The 17,435-nt window shown below is 37.8% G+C and overlaps 1 protein-coding gene across 3 annotated transcripts in view; it reads right to left on the bottom strand.

The window, feature by feature from the left end:
* The window catches only part of TRDN (triadin), a 232,991-nt gene that overhangs the window by 90,240 nt on the left and 125,316 nt on the right, over positions 1 to 17,435 (bottom strand). For all 3 annotated transcript variants that reach the window (XM_084262483.1, XM_084262482.1, XM_084262484.1), the window contains 2 exons: positions 5,284 to 5,319; positions 2,346 to 2,399 (listed from right to left, as the gene is read on the bottom strand). In XM_084262483.1, coding sequence (XP_084118609.1) covers positions 2,346 to 2,399; positions 5,284 to 5,319 — 90 coding nt within the window. The remainder of the gene's footprint in view (positions 1 to 2,345; positions 2,400 to 5,283; positions 5,320 to 17,435) is intronic.

Here is a 17,435-nt window from a genome sequence, read left to right as displayed (position 1 = left end):
GATGGGGACATCATAAGGCAGTGTAGCTGAAGAAGATGAGTGTCATGAAATATCTTCAGTTCTGGTTTCTCCCTTCATAAAAGCATCACTTGCATATATCTATGAAACTAGTCTGCTTCAAAGCCAAGTACTATTCCTTCTAGCCCAGCCTCTGATGGGTATTGGCGAAGTAATGTTTTCCAGTTAGAGAAAACATTACATGTGAAAATGTAGTAAAAATTACTTTGAAAATCAAGTAAAAGATACTTATTGAGGCTGTTTTTGTAGAGCAAACATCAGTTTCCAGATACAGAAGCTCTTATAGGATTCCAAATTCCACATTTTCTTTTTTTTGCTTTCTCCATGTAATATATGGAAATAAAAATGGTGCAAAGTGTATTAGACAGGGTTTTCTTCACCAGTGACATTAAGACCAGAAGCATATGTGATATTAGAAACACCAAAGATGACCAGCTGTGCTCTCAGTCTGTTCAGTCTGCTAATAGGACTAACCCTTCAGCTTGAGGCATTCCCGGGTACAGGTTGCAATGTAATAAGATATGTGGAAGAAAATGAAATATGAAATTGGATAATGTACTTAATTTACTATACTAATGGGCAGCAGTCGAGTTACGATGTTGCCAAACAAGCATATTTAATATTTTGCCACGGTGAGTTACTCTCGGGGTAAATTAATTTTTCAGAGAACAGTGCCATTTGGGTAGAGGAAACCAAAATGTGGAAGTCAAAGCCTACTGCTCTTTATCACTTTGAAGGCATACTAGACATTTAGAAATGTGTCAGTACAGACAAATTCATTTTATTTTTCCATAAGCCATGCCAGTTTTTTCTCCTTTTCTTTATCTTAAGCAGATAACTGTTATCACCATTCTTGCCAAGAAGCAGACTCATTGGAATATTTTTCAAAAATGAACACAAATATTGGATACAAGCAGGTGGAATGAATTAATTATAAGCATATGGTTGTAACATAATGATTTCTGCAGTGTACTGTCGAGGCATCTAAAGGTCTAGCTATACAACACTCTTTGGCAACAGAGCTGCTTTAAGAAATTATCAGCTACAGGGATACAAATGTTTGTGGAGCCAGACTTACTGAAACGATCCAGACTGAATGCCGTGCCACACACACAGATTTCTAGGACAGTTTTTAGCTCTCAGCCATGGCAATGGTGTGGTTTACACTGTTCTCCCAGTTGTTGTTCACACAACTGAACACAGTGTCAAACAAACACAGCAGGCAGGGACTGGGAGCATCTATGGGGAAATGCTGCTTCTCAGGCCAGCTTCACACAGTACATCATACAGCTGTAGAGTGTGCCCTACACGCAGTCTATACTGACTCAAATTCGAGGCTGCAAGTGCTTTTGTGATAGAGGCAAATGAAGACCCAGCTTGCACAGATCTTGACCAGTTCCAAAACTCCCTTATTGATGCTAGTTATTCCCTCATTTAGTGGAGGCAATCTCTGAGATAGACCACCAAAAAGGTCTGAATTAGAGAACTCTATCTTAAGGAGGAAAAAAAAATAAATATCCCAGATCCATATGGCCACTTGGAGACAAGAAGCAGCGGAGGGATTGGGCTGGCCACTCCTGTGATGCCAGCACCATGCACAGCTCAGCAGCACAGAGCCTGGTGCAGCATTGGCCACCCATTACAGTAGGATAACATTATGGGTTTATACTGATCATGTTGCCATATTTATATTAATCGATTTAAAATGCAGTAAGACTACAAATATCCTGAATATTTAGATTGTTATTCATTATATTGGGGTTTATTAAATTAAGCAGAACTGTGACATGGCATTTATGAAGATGAGAAGATCAGAAATCAATAAAAGGAAGTAAATTTTTATGATACAATCAAAATCAATGCCATTATATTGTTTAAAATATGTGCTTGTCTTTTGAGTACATATCTGTGATTATCTAAGCAGTCCATTTTTGTAACCTACTGTGAGATCAACACTGTGAAAAATCATATCCTCTTCTTAAAGGGCTCAAATACAGCTTCACATGGAAACTCATTTTTGTAAATATAGCATTTTAAACAAGTCTTTACAGTCAGATTCATTTTTTGATCTCAAGCCTTGCAGATTGGCCCAGTATAGCACCTTATAGCTGCCATGAGAGGACCAAAAGAAGCCACAATGTTAGAGATAAATGCAAAATGCTTTTGTTCTTAGCAAATATTTCACATACAGATTATCACAGTAAATTGAAGCATTCAAAACAGTCCCCGAAACAGTGGCTTTTGTATGAACCAGTAGATGGTGCTATGATGCAATATACTGGTTCAAGAAGACAAGAAATACACTGAATGCGAACATTTTACTTTACCTGGTGTTGCTGGTTTTCTGGTGGCTGGATTGGCTGCAGGAGTTTTTGCTGGGTCTTAAAAGAAAAAAAAAAAAAAGAAAAGAACAAATTAAACCAATTATTGCAAAGAATTATATTTAAAAACCCACCCAGAAATCTGAGCAAAGGCTTAGTTTCTGAAGGTACAACCTGTATCAATTCTTTTCACTGAAGGGTTAGACAAAGAGAAAAGGGCTGAGTTGTCTAAACTCAAAGGCATCAACAAAATAGCCAGTCAAAGGGTTATTAAACCCTTGCTGTTAGGCACTGACTTGTTTCTTGGAGATTTTTCTGTCTAGTACTTCAGTATCTATTGGCAAAGCAGCTATCTAGGGGTTCAGGAGTAGTCTCACCACTCAGGCTGGCAACCTTCACATTTGATCTGGCAGCTATGAGCGCAGAAGCTCATAAACCAGCCAGCGGCTGGTGAGGATTCATTGCTGTGGATTCTGCAGTGGTGCTTCTTGGAATCCCACTATGATTCAGACAGGAATCCCTTTCCCCAGTCTGAATTTCCTGCCCCCAATGAGAAATCAGGCTACTCCTGTAAAGTGCATTCACAGATGCCGCTACACCAGGAATCTCTCTGCATCCTCAGGAATATTAGAACAACAACTTCATGTTTGATCCAGCACTTGAAAGAGCAACTGTTGGGTTCTCCTAGCAGAGAAACAGGCCCTCTCAGGCCACTGAATTGTAGCTCTTCTGTCCTTGTTCTTTTCATTAAACACTTGCACTATCCTCTCCTTGCTGAGGTAACACATTTCCCTGCAGAATGAAGGTTCAAATGATGAAAAGTATGTGCACTCCCCAAGAAGTCTTGAAGAATCTCAGCCCTGGATAGAAGAATCTAACTGACCTATTGGATTTATTTACTCTTTACTAGTTTTTAGTTAATTGGTTCTATCCTCAGGGACTACTAAAAAAATGTTGCTTAACCATGGTAATTTAACAAATATCCACAAGCTAAAACCCAATAACTTTCATAATGGATTATTTTGTGTCAACGAGAAGATGCCCTAACTTAAAATTCACATTTCCTTATTGTGAGAGGAAATAATTAATCATTTTAATCACAATCTAAATTACAGAATGCCAAAAAAATGTTAGTTAATCTTTCACATCTGTCACTGTGTTATTACAAAGAAAAAGAGTATGGCTAAATCAGGAATGTAATTTTGAGTTCTTCCCCTCCAGTCTTTTGACAAGTTCATAAAAGATGCATCAGATTGTCTTGTGAAACAGAATGAAAACAAAATATAGTTTGCATGAGTGGGATTGTTTTGTTTCCATCCACTTAAAAGTCTGCAGCGGATAATTATGTCCTAACTTAGTTATCATCACAGCATTGTAATCACTTGGTGTCCTCACCCCTCCTTCAGGGAAACATGCAGAAGACCTTGAAGAGTTTACTTAGTATTTCTTCCCTGAGTGCTTCTTGCAGAAGCAGCAGATCCAACACACACATCCTACAAGTTACAAAAAGGTTGTAACATAAGACTGCAGGATTCTTGCTTTTATTCTGAGCTCTCAGCTAGAGCTTGCTGGTCAGTGAGGGGGGGCTTTTTCAGTTTGGTTTTTCTTTTTTTTTTCTACTTTTTGTAAAAATTTTGTGATAAAAAATTAAACTGTTCTGCCAAGATTTTATTTTCATTTGAAATATTCCATTTCTGAAGAACTAAAATAAGTTTAATTGATGAAAAAATTTTAAATAGATATTTTTGATTAAAAACATGTGTAATTTGTTTTTATTAAACTTTTCACTGGCATTGAAATAAAATTGCCAAATATTCTGAACTTTCCTTAGTAAGCATATGCTTTTTTTTGGTCTGTAATTCGCAAATTAACGGAGTCCTAATGACTGTATCTTTATATGAACAAGTTTCAGCTGAAAATCTCACCCTGCAAATTTCTCACCCTTGATCCAATAACAAGCCCAAGTCAATAGATCCTTTAAGACCTGCTTGCAAACAGGCAGTTACTTTACTAACAGGACATTACTTGTAGAGTAAATCCACTGTATCTTTTATTCAGTGTTTCTGCAGCATATCAGTAGGAAGCAGATGACTCCTTTATTGCCAAAAACTCCTTTAATACATTTCTGCAAAAGTGATGATGGCAGGGGATTATTCTTCCATACATGTCTTGACATGCCATACATGTCAAGAAAGATCATATATGGAGATAGGAGTCAGTGCATTCTTTAATTGTGAATTTGAACGAGATTTTGAAACCCCATAGTTTTCCTAACTTTTCTTATACACTGTACTTTCAGAACAGAGATTTGAGCAGATGAGTCGTATCAGTGAAACTGTCGTATTATCCTTCCTGTGCTGAGGCACTGATGCTTGTAAATTTGTGGAAAATGAAGGTATATGAGTTCCCTTGTTAACAATACCATGTTGTCAGAGCATTTTTTTTCTTATTTATGCAGAAGAACCCAGCCCCTAAAATTCTCCTGCCTCAGAAGTCTCTTTGGATCTGAAGTAACTAGATAGGCAGGGCCCTTGATTTGCACTTGTGAAAATAAATCTGGTGGTCCTCAGCATGCTGGAGACTCAGTCTTCTCAGCCCATTTATCAAAATTGCTGCCACTGAGAGCAGGTTCAGCTGAGACCTCATTTGACATTTCCTTCCCCATGAAACCTTTGTTTTTTAAGACAGTGATAGAAAGGAGGGGAAGGCAAAACTGTCAGTCACAAAGAGCAGCGTGGAATTAGAAGTAGGATAAGAATGGATTTACAAAGTAGGAGGCAGTTGAAGTCTAAACTTGTCATTTTTCAATTATAAACGGTGTAGCTACTTTCTTCTTTGTGTTTTCAACAATTCAGTAGCTATTATTTTGGATTATTGAAGTGTGCAGTTTGAAACCCCACAACACATAAAAGAGATCATAACCTCTGGCACAACAGTTCCTTACTTTTGCGTTCTTTGGACACAGCAGCTTCTTTTTTATCTGTAAGATAAAAAAAATGCATAAAAAATAGTTAGGAAGGATATAGGTAGATAGAAAACTGCACTGTACTATTTAGAAAAGAAGCAGTTAATTTGCTGCAAAGGGCATTTGAATGATGCAGTGAATCAGTTCACTTCTGTTTCATGGTACAGTTGCATTATCTTCCTACAGTTGTTGAAGGACATACAACTGAGACCTAGTTCGGAAAGCTCTGTGTAAACTAAACCTAAGTAAAACTCCAACAGCCATGTATTACCCAAATGCCAAAACAAATGGAAAATTTGTAGTTAAAGAGAAGAGAGAGAGAATCCAAGACATCTCTTCATCCCAGCCTGGAGAAAAGATGCCTGCTTCTACAAATTTTCCCACCATTCAGTCAAGTTTCAAGCTAAAGCATTTCTTTCATGTTTGTGAAAAATAGGGCACACATCACTCTTACCAAACATGAGCCAACGTGGAATAGTTTATGAACATGAAAAATCTCAGTTAGTCATAGAATCATAAAATATACTGTATTGGAAGGGACCCAGAAGGATCATCAAGTCCAACTCCTGGCTCCACACAGAGCCAGCCAAGTCAGAGCCTGGGACTGAGTGCATTGTCCAGACGCTTCTTGAACTCAGTCATGCTCAGTGCTGAGACCATTTCCCTGGGGAGCCTGTTCCAGTGCCCAAACACCCTCTCAGTAAAGAACCTCTTCCTAATATCCAACCCGAACATCCCCTGTCTCAGCTTCATGCTGTTCCCCATGGGTGTATCACTGGTCACCAAAGAGAGGAGATCAACGCCTGTCCCTTCGCTCCCCCTCACCAGGGAGTCATAGACTGTGATGAGGTCCAGCATATAAGAGCGGGGAAACATGTGTCCCTAGTTGATTTGAATAAAGTTAAGATAACTCAGCTATATTGATATACAGCATGGCCAGCTACCCTACCAGACTTGACTAATCTGTTCAATCTCACCTTGGGTTAAGATGACATTTTTGTGCCCGTTTTTTTGTAGAACTTTTTTTGAGGTTTGAAAGAAGGCAGAAATACTCAATGATAGCTTCTCTCTCCATTATAATTCTTGGTGCTATTCTACCTCAGGTAAAAATACGTGCTATTGTACCTCAGGTATGTAATTTGGCCATTTATAACCATACTTGGGTCCTTATGTGCCTTTTTCACTAGTCTTGCCTTTAAAACTAAGAAATGGTTCATGGAGATCCTGTGAGACAGGAACCATGGAGTAGTGTTAGAAGTTACTCCCCTGGGTGGTCATGAGAAAATGAACGTTCTCTCCAATAATCTATGGTATGCCTAGAATGTAGGCAGGATAATGCTTATTTCCACAACATATATGAATGATAAACTAGTTGTGCTCTTAAACACTAATAAAAGAATTACTTCAGGGCAGAAGCTGCCAAAATAAGTAGCCTGCAAAACCAAGACTATTCCATTACTGATAATCATACAAAGTTCCTCAGTTTCTGTTGCTTTCTAAATTGCTGTGAAGAAGTTGATATGAGATAAGGTAATGCAAATGACTGCCAAGTAGTCTAATAAAAAGTCTTGAAAAATTCAGGAGAAAATACATTTCTATTTGGGTGATATGCTGCTATGAACCGAAATGTTTCTAGGTTAATCCTCTGCTTCCACTAACTCTCTGTGAAAGCATGTTTTGCAGGCATTACTTCAAAGTATGATAATTACCACATTTAGATGAAATTAATCATGAGGCAGCTTTCAGCCATGTTATCTGGCTAAGAAGCCTATTGAAGCCTTCAAGAAGTGCCTATTAGTTGCCAGATATGGAAATTTTAAAAGGTCTATATTGCAGCGATATGAATCATTTATCACAATAATCTTCTAATGCTGGAGGTTATGAAAAAAATAAATAAATTGGCAGCATCATTTATAATAACAGACTGTATCTAAATAAAGCCCTCAAGTTCTTTCTTTCCTTTTTTTTTCATATAAGTCATCATTTATTAGGACAACATATTGTAATATATTTTACAGCCATAATTTATGTTAAAAGAATCAACATGTTCTTCCTCCAGCTGAAATACCTAACATGCAGTAAAGTATGAGGAAATACTTGGAGAATTTCTCCAGTAAGAAAATTCTTTTTGGTGTAGTTTTGGTTTGGCTTGGATTTTAAGAGAAAAAAAATTACCAATAGCTTATTTCAGTAGCACAAAAATGTAACTATTTTTATTCTTAGGCTATTCTGTTCAAGTCAAGGTGCCTAAAGTTTGAATTCTAAAGCCATACTTGTGCAACTAGTCTGGAAAAGTTTACAGAAAATGGTCAAGAATAGGTTTTGGAGGACCATGAACCATGGAGGTTCCTTCAGTTCCTGTGAAATTATATCGAATTTACATCTAGGCACCTCATACTTGAATGAAATAAATTACCTAAATGCAAAAAAACTGAACAATTGACAGATCTTGCAGAAGGAGGGAAAAGTATGAGGACTGCTGAAGTCACTATAAGGCACACACAACATACAACTTAAAGGAGAAGAATAACAAAAATTAATTAAACAAGGAGTTACATTAGTGTAAATAAAGTCAATAAACATTTTGCTTTTTTTTTTTCTTTTTCTATTTTTTTTTTCTTTCTCATGGGTCCATAGTTTAACTTTTAAACTATGGGAATGTGGTTGGGAAACAAAGCTTATAGAAGAAGTTTTTATAGACATAATGCCTTTTCCTTAAAAACAAAAAGAAGCTCTCTGGCCTCTAAGGGGGTCTGTCTTTCTGTGTGAGTCAAGAAGGGGAATTTCCAAAAGAAATAAACTTTTTTCAGTCATCACTTTTGGGAAACATATGAATATTATCTTTAATACATCTTTGCCAATCAGCCCAGGAATTATAAACTCCAGAGCTTTAGGGTGTTTTCTCTTTAGAAATTTACATCCGAAGTCTGGCCAGGGGAAAAGTAAGTGTATTGCACAAGAATGATGCCCGTGCTTTCCTGGGGGCCATGTTACTTCATTAGGATCTGTATAGCACTTGAACATCAGCCTGGGCACCCTAGCAGTCTTTACCAGCAGTATGGTTCAAAATCACTGTGACTGTCTATGCTATTGATGATCTCAAACAACAAGGAATGTATCTTATTTTCAAGAAGTGCCCCACTTCTGCAATAACATAAAGCAATTAAAAAAGAAGTTTACTAGAATTAGTACAGAAGAGAAGACTTCAAAATCTGATGCTTCTGGCAACTGGGTGCCCAAACTGAAGTAATGATTTTTTCAGAAATTGCTGAGGACACATTTGATATTCAGGTCTTCTTAAAGGGCATATGTAAACCACCCAAATACCAAGATATCCAGTGTTTTTGGATACCTCTCAGAACCCTAGCCATGGGCTTTTTTTGAAAGCACCTGTAACAGGCTTCAACAGGCTAAGCACCATAGCTAGCAAAGTCATTTGTCAGCTGTGGAGGACTATGAGGCCACCTTTTCTTCTCACAGTCATTCCCTGGAGATATTTGACAACCACTGTATTGCAGTCTGTATTCTCAAAAAGCAAGTGTGATTGTACAAGCGCCCCTCTTCCCAGGTGAATGAACTGTCTTTCCTTTTACTGGCTCTTGAAAAAGATAAAGAACAGTGAACCATTTTCTTATTGTTTTATAAAAGCCCACCAAATATTTAAACAAACATGCTCTGACTTTGTTCTTATCTATACAGGCTAAAAGGATCAATTTTGAATTCAAGCTAGGAATGAGCATCTGGCAGCCAGCACAGATGTATCTCAGTGAAACAGCAAAGCAGTACTTTATTCTTCTGCCTCTTTTTAGCACATAGCTCGATCTTTTCCTCAGGCCTCGATCAGCATTCTTTTGAAGTAAACTAGCAGTACACAGTAACTGCAAATGACATCTAAACTACACATGGGGTAAGAAAAAAATATCCCTCTAAGGTCATATTGTGCCTTTCATGCTAGTGAGTCTCTAGGAGGTTGGTAATAAGCCATTAGACAAGGATGCCCTGGTGTTCTAGTACAGAGTGTGGTTGACTGAGTTTAAACAAACTTCCAGAATTGAATATTTCAAACATTACTCTGATGTGAATTCTAGATCTGGGGTTCACAAAACTTTTACACCTTTTTTTAGCAATGGACTTAAAATACAGAGTACACTGTACATTTGAGAACAGCAGATCTTCGGCAGCTTCATACAACCTGTAATTTTTATATATAAAAAGAAGTTCTGGGAAATAGATGGGTCTGAAATTGTACTCTCTTGAAAGGCTTTTTCTTCCTGGAAATCTCTCACTCAAACATATTTAATAGTATAAAAAATAATCTTAAGTTAAAACTGTTGTTCAGATAAATGAATATTTCAGAGACAGTATATTGACAGTTCTGCTAATGATGTACTATTTAAAAATAGCTGCCTAAACCCACTTTTACTATTGGAAGCATTCTTCTGTATGTTGTAGGTAATTGGACACTTACCAAAGAACATGACAGTAAGATCAAATTTACAAAGAGAAACTAATTTCAGCATCAATTGGCAACCACAGTGTCCAAATTGAACAGTAGCTAGTATCATAATTAAACATTGTGTAATCCAGTAGCTAACATTAAGGATGCTAAGGATGCAAGGATTTCTCTGTACTGGCTGATCTGGAAAAAGCACAAAGAGCCTGTGCAATAAATAGATGCCTCTGAAAGACATGATTCACTGAATCAAAGACTAGAGAGAAATTTAAAATGTCAAGCAGATACTAAAGGAGGAAATCTCATCTTAAACCTCAGCTGGCACTGACCATATGCCTTACCTATCTTTTAGCTGGTGATTACATACTAGAATGGACTTAAGCAAATCTGTTAGTTGGCTAGTGTGCTACATAAATTTATGAGAAGATAAGTTGTGAGGTGAAGATGCCTCACACAACATGACCATAGCTGACTCAGAGAAGAACGTTTCCATTAAGATTTACAGATTTACACAAATCTTGCATCTTCTTTGGCTCATCATTTATTTTGTCTCAGCCATTCAATGCATTTTGCAATTAAAAGTTGTAGAAGAAAAAAGGAAGAAGAATGAAAAGAAACTTCAAGAATCGGAGGGAATTGTGTTGAAAATTGAAATTATATATTCCAGTGCTATATATGCTGTGCCTCCAGAAAATGAACCAGCTTCTGGCTGTTATGACTGACCAAAGCACAATTGAGAACGTTTTGGGAGCTTGGTTTGGGCTTTGCAAATGCAATACAACAGCAGAACTTTTAAGACAATGCACCTTACAAGTATGACAGCTAATGTTCCTATTGCTGCCCTGAGCAAAGGTTCACAAGAGTGGAAATAAAAATGATAGCAGGTGGCAGCTGATGGCTGAGAATTTCCATCATGTGAACAAAAAACATAATTAAAGTCGCCTAGAGACCACTCTCAGTACAGTCTGCTCCCAAGCTAGCAGATGTACCAGAATTTAAAAACAATTTATTAAGTAGTGATATTTGCAGTTAATGTGATTTACAGCAGTAGAAGAGCAAGACACCCCAAATAACTGAGTGTCATGAAGAATGAGCTGCTGTTGAACATATAGTAATTAAACAGGACTTTTCAAACCTGCTATTGAAATATACCATGGTCTACTATTTCTTTTTTCATTTAGAGATCTTTGAACTTATTTCCAACATTCTGAGAAGCGTTTAATTCCAAACTTCCTTCAAGCCTTTGTTACTCAGTTCCTAATTTATACTATTTTTGATAGTTTTATGCAAAGTGTTTGGCATTAATGATGTAATTGTCATCTTACCACATCTCAAAGCTTTTGGGAGTATTTTTTGTTTGATTTCAGGCCCTTCTGAAACAACAGTTGCTCACATCTAGGGGCATTTAATCAGCCTGCCTACAGTTAATGATAATGTCCCCATTTTATAATTTGGATTTTAAAAATTTTGTATTACAGGGAATTAAAAATATATTTTTTCTTCTTTTCAGTATGCTTAAAATCTAGTAAGGGTCTATCAGTACTGCCCATACTAATGCAAGATTAATTTTTTAACATACTTTCCCATAAACCTGAATTGACATTGCCATAAAAGAGCTGTTCAGAAATCCCAACATTTCTCCCCCCATGGAAAATGCTGTGTTTGGATCAACAGTTGATTTTATTCTGTGTCTTAATCGCTGAGCATCTTCTCATCACAGAGCTGCCATATGCTCTGTGACAACTACTGACAAAAACTTCACTAGCCTTTCCAAAATATCGTTTCTTGGTGAGTGTAAGAAAGGCATCTCACTGCACCAATGAGACTGAAGACATGCAAAAGGAAAGCAAGGTGCTGTGCCACTGCTGATCCAGAGCTGTTCCCTTATCCATTTGGTGACAGCAATAAACTCCCAAACCAGAGCCTTCTTTTGAGCTGCTTTTGAGAATAACTTGGGACTTCTTGTCCTTACAATCCAAATATCTACAAAGGCCTTTTCCCTGTCCTTTCTTGCTTAACAAGTTAGATGAAATTCTAGGATCTATGCAATCTTCTTGACTGCTTCATAAATAAAATAGTACCTGAGGAAGGGTAGTGACAGATGTAAGAGCTACCCCTCCTGCAGTGGAAATGATAGGGGAAATTTATTGGCAGAGGCCAGTAAGCCTTGAATCCCAGATTACAGGTTTTGTGTTTAAATCTCTCCAGGCTCTAGGACACCAGGTTAGGGATAACTAAAGATTATGTTACTATTGCTGAGTGAAAATGAGAGGAAGTGGAGCTTCTGGAAGATAAAAACCAAGTTTTCCCAAGCAATGTTGAGGCTGGATTGTAGAAAGATTTAAATGGGTGGCATAAAGGGTTCTGAAGAATTTAGAACTATGAAAAATTAGGTAACTGGCTAACTAAAAACATTTTTCTGTTGCTGATTACAATAAGAAAATGGTGATAGTACTCTAAAATTTTGACAGGTCATTTTTGTGTTGAAGGAGGAAAAATATTCAGCCCCTTCCTTCCACTCTTCCTCTTCTTAATATCATTTCTAGTTCCTCCCCACTTGCTGTAGCAGGCTTTTTGTCCATTTCTTAATTTATTTGGTGTCTCCAAGTCCCTTCCTGTCACCACCCATTTGCATGTTTTGCTTCCCACTCTACAGTCTCATCACACCACTCTGACCATTGCCACTTACAAAGGAGCTCTGTATTTTGGGTAGTCACTGAGTGCCAGTGAGCCTGGACCAGTACAGTCTGAGAGGCATGAAGTACCCCAAGGCCCACAGAGATTTTCAGAAAGCTGTGTGGCAATGCATGTGCCTGAAATACTAAATCTTGTCTCAAATAGATTTCCAAAGATCATTAATAAAGTTCATTTGAGTAGAAAAAAAAAAAAGCAAGTAGAGAGGGATGTGAGCAAACAAATGATGCAGCTACAGTTGTAGTAAGAACCAGCCTGCACTTTGGGAATGGACAATTTCAACTGTACCAGTGATTCATAGTTCTACTAATTAGTGATTTCTCCTTTCTACTTTGTAATTGCTGAAATGGATTCCATCTCCCCCACTGCAGAGCAGGTGGAAACATGTTCCATTGCCTTCTGCATTCATCAGGAATGGATGAAAAGAGCATAACTCTGGAGCATGATATGAGATCAGTCATCCACACACAGGAAGCTGTAACTGTGTTTAATTAAACAAGCTGCAGTCATTTAGGGAAAAGGTAATGCTTTTTTGTGTAGCAAATGTAAGTAGTAACATTAATTCCTAAAATTTAAGAATCAGATCTTTTTCTGGAATAAGCTGTCATTTGAATTAGAGTGAATATGACTGTTAAAAATGATCTTCAACACTTTTTCTTGAAACTGCATTGGGAATATACTCTCTCTACATTTTTCTTAAGAAAGCACAGGGCCAATATTTTTGAATGATTCACATTTTACAGCCAAAATAGGTTTTGTTAAGTGTATGTGTGCTGCACATCCTTGTGATACCTCTTTCTGGGATGTACAGATGGCGTCTGTAGACATTATTGCTAGAAGAAACTTTTTGTACTTCTGAACATAGATGCAGTTAGAATGCTCATTCTGTGAAAAGGGAGATGCTGAAAAATGTCATGTCCATCCCTTCATCTTTATAGGTGACACGTTACTCTAATTACCCTCTTGTAAGTGAAGCTAAATCCATAGGAAAGCAACCGCATGCAGAATCAAGCTAAAAATCAATGCACTTATAACCACAGCTATGTATGGATCTTCTGCTTAAGAACAGCTGCCCATTCTATTATCCTAATCATTCAATAATACTTCATCCAACTTAGTCTGTAAGAGTTACATACAGCAAAGCCACAAAGTTGACTCTGCTTCTTGAAAAACAGATGAAGAAAACAAGTAAGACCAATGGGAACATTTACTGAAAGGTTAAACAGTTGTAACTGTGAGTGAAGTGTAAAGGATGCCCTATTATCAGTCTGGAATACCTCTTGTCTATGAACCTTTCTAGGGAAAAGACATCCAAAAGACTGAATTATACTTTCAAATAAGTGACATGAAAGTCTTTATAAGTTCATTAAAACTTAGCAAAAGCTTTTAAAACTTCATTTCAAGGTCAAGGGAAAATTCATTTTTCCTTTCTAAGTGTAAAGCAAAAGAAAAAGAAAGCAAATCAGCCTGATGCAAAACTATCAAGGGTCCTACTGACATTATTTAGATGTGGGTCAAGCCTTCAACTTGTCCTTTGAGTAACAGCAGAAAATACATAACACTGTGAAGGTATGTCACCCCAACCTGCCTGATGTGTCTGTACAGGGATGTTTCGCAAAGAATAATTATCCTAAATATCAGGCCTGCTGACTCAGATGAACATCTTATTTCGAGGGCACACAACAGTTATCCTTCATTAAAAAGATTAACTTCGCGTTGTTCGAGGAGTAGACACATTCTAATCCTGTTATTTTTGTATGTGACTGGAAAAACAAACATTACATTAATCCCCAGACCAACATAAACGAGTTTGATACAATAAATTAGATTCTTTAATTAAAGCTGCGCCACCCAGTTGCTTGCACAGCACAGGTACTTCATTCTATACACCTGAAATTCCAAAGACAAACTGATTTTTTGGTTACCTGTGTGGACTTTACACTGAATATGTATTACCTTCAAGTAAAAGTGTTCACTGAAGTGTTCAAGGCCAGGTTGGATGGGGCCTTGAGCAGCTTGATCTAGTGAAGGGTGTCCCTGCCCATGGCAAGAGTGTTGGAACTTGATGATCTTTAAGGTCCGTTCCAACCCAAACCAGTCTCTGATTCTGTGATTCTTTGCAAGACTGACAATGCAGAGTCTTTGCCTTTCTCTCATCACTCCCTGTGCTGTGCAGTCCATGATGGAAAAGAACAAAGACAATGAAACAGGTCTGGGCTGAGCAATACTCAGCATAGCCTTGAAAGCCTTCAATTCACAATAGTTAGCAAAGGGATCACTGAAAGGTACTTAAAGCTTATTCATCTGCTGCTATCATTTCATGGCCAGAGCAGGTACCTTAGTGAATATTCATTCTTTTTTAGAGCTTTTTTTGTATAGCACACATAGGTGGGCAAGGATGGGAAGAGAGAGATTTTCCTCTAAAGCCAATTTCATACTAAATGAAAGAGGAGGTCAGTCTCCCACCTCAGAATTGTCCCATCAGTCACAATGGAGAGTCAGTCTTATGTTGAGCCAATTGTGACATGAGGGAGAAACAAGGGGAAGGCAGGATAAACTTGTTTCTAACTCATTATCTCTTTGTATTTAGCTTCATTTCTAGCTCTTGAACCATGTCCTGGAAGGACATAAGTCTTTGGTCTTGTTATAAATAACATTACCATTCCCAGCTGATTAACTCTTTTGATAGGCAACAAGGGACAATATTTTCAGAAACACCAGAGTGACCTTGCAGCCTCTGTACTTCTTTCTAAAGTGTTTAGAGGTGTTTAGTAACTCAGTTCTCTCAGAAAATCAATGGGTATTGTGTGCTTTGCCTACTTTGACACACTTATAAATCCCACCAGGTGCCATACCATATCTTTAGGCATTTAAATATCTGAAATAATGTTGTCAATCACTTCTGAAGATATACCATAGAATTCAAAGTCCATTGAGTGCTTTGAAACTTCTAGTGTAGGCCATATTTGAGCTGCTTTTTGTCTTGTTTCAGGAGCAGACTCCCTTAAAGGCCAGTCACATGGAGACTATGGGGACTAATTGCTTTACTGTTGTTTGCACATCTGCTGGATTTTTTGGCTCTCTTATTCTCTGTGGAAGGCTGAATTCTTAGAGGATGACTATCAGTCTCGTGGTCATGCTTACAAAGACTTATAAAAATAACACAGAAAGGAATTTCCAATGAACCTGCAAGATGTTTTTCTCCAGCTGCATTCCTGCACTGACTCTCCACTGCATTCTCTTTTAGCTTGTCATGTGTATCTCTAAGGATATACTTCCATAATGTTCAAGGTTAGAACACACCATCATGTTCTCCAGCCTGAGACTTTGTTGTCAGAGACTCCTACATTACATCTAGGCACCTTTTCAGCCGATGTGTATCTTCCATTAGGCAAAATATCATCTGCAGACATCAGGGAAAGCAATATCCACCCTATGCTCCAGTAGTTTATCACTCTTAGGGTTAAGAATATGCACCTCGTATTCAGTCTGGATTGAGTTAGCTTCAGCTCCTAGTTATTCATTCTTGTCTAACTCTTCCTACTGGATTAAAGGGAACTGTAGTAGCCAGAATCTTTTCTTCAGTGCACATTATCTGCAATAACACAGTTGTCTTTTTCTGAAGAGATGAATAGAGTACTCCATTTCTCTCTGTGAAGAATATCCTTAGTTTGTAAATAACTCAAGTGACTTTTTTTTCCTGTTCTTTTTCCAATTTGGAAACCATATCCACATGAAAGTTCCAGTCTCTCTGGTGCCTTGTGCACAGGTGATGTGTGGCCATGGCTCACATTCCCTGTTGTAAGGTTTATAATTCCATGTCTGTATGAAAAAATAACAACCTCAACTTGCCATCCACCTTGTCAGTTGTAAAGCTACTTTGCAGATGTAAAGGAAAGTGGCAATATAACACATGAGGCAGCAGAGAAGTGGGCCCCGAGGTTAGAGAGACTATATTTGGGTGTCACAAGAGAATATAACTCTGAGTAATGGGATAAAATTAAGCAAGGGAAATTTTCATCAGACTGGAAAGAAATACTTCTTCACTGTGAGATCTATTAGGTTGTAGAATAATCTTCTGTGGGAATTGATGGAGGCCTAGTTACTTCAGACACTTAAAACTAAACTGGATAAAGCACTTGAAGATATTTTGTAAGGAATTATCCTGCATTGCCAGAGGGAAGGATTAGAGGACCTAGTAGGTCATTTCCATCTCCACTTTCTCTGATTTCATTGTATGAAGCCCCACAAACAGGAAATTGTTAACAAAGTCAAGAGACGTCACTAAATCCTGTCTGTGGCAGAGAAAGAAGAGTGAATAACATCACCAGCTCATAACTGTGCAGGAATCCTAATCCAGCATTTCTGCAGGTTAGTAAATACAACCAGTACTCGAGGGCTGGGTACATCAGTTATGTCTGAAAGCAGAAGCAAAAATGTCAGGCAACAGCAGGTGAGTTATGAAGAGGATCCAGGAGAGGAGGAGTAGGAAAGAAGAAATCGGGATGGACCTGACATGCATAATAGTGTCATGAGCAAGTTATTAGTCAGGAATGAATCAGCCTGTAGTACAGGAGATGAAACCTGAAGCTCCAGTCAGCCAGCTGGGAAAACTAGAATGTTTTATAGGTTTTGGTGCATGGGCTTTGATTCATATGACATTACCAATTGAAGTCATAGTTAAGATGAGACCAGAGCCAGGGTCACTGCACAAACACAGAGCAAACCAAGCCAGGGCCCCTGCAGAAACTTACAAGTGGATGAACAGTCTAGCAGAGAAAGCTATCAAGAGAATATTGATAAATAATACCTAAAGAAGGATCACAGTGTCCTAAGATCCATAATTTACTCTCCCTTTTTTTTTGTCTCTGTGCTTTAACATTTGTTCCTAAATTTGCTTTCCACTCATAATACACCATTGTTCCTCAATTACTGTTTTTACACACTCGTTTTGTCAGCATAAGGAATCACTAGGCAACTCATT

The sequence above is a fragment of the Gallinula chloropus genome, assembly GCF_964237585.1.
Source record: "Gallinula chloropus genome assembly, chromosome: 3".
Taxonomy (NCBI): domain Eukaryota; kingdom Metazoa; phylum Chordata; class Aves; order Gruiformes; family Rallidae; genus Gallinula; species Gallinula chloropus.
Note: the sequence above shows the minus strand (reverse complement) of the source record. Positions and strands in the feature narration are given on the sequence as shown.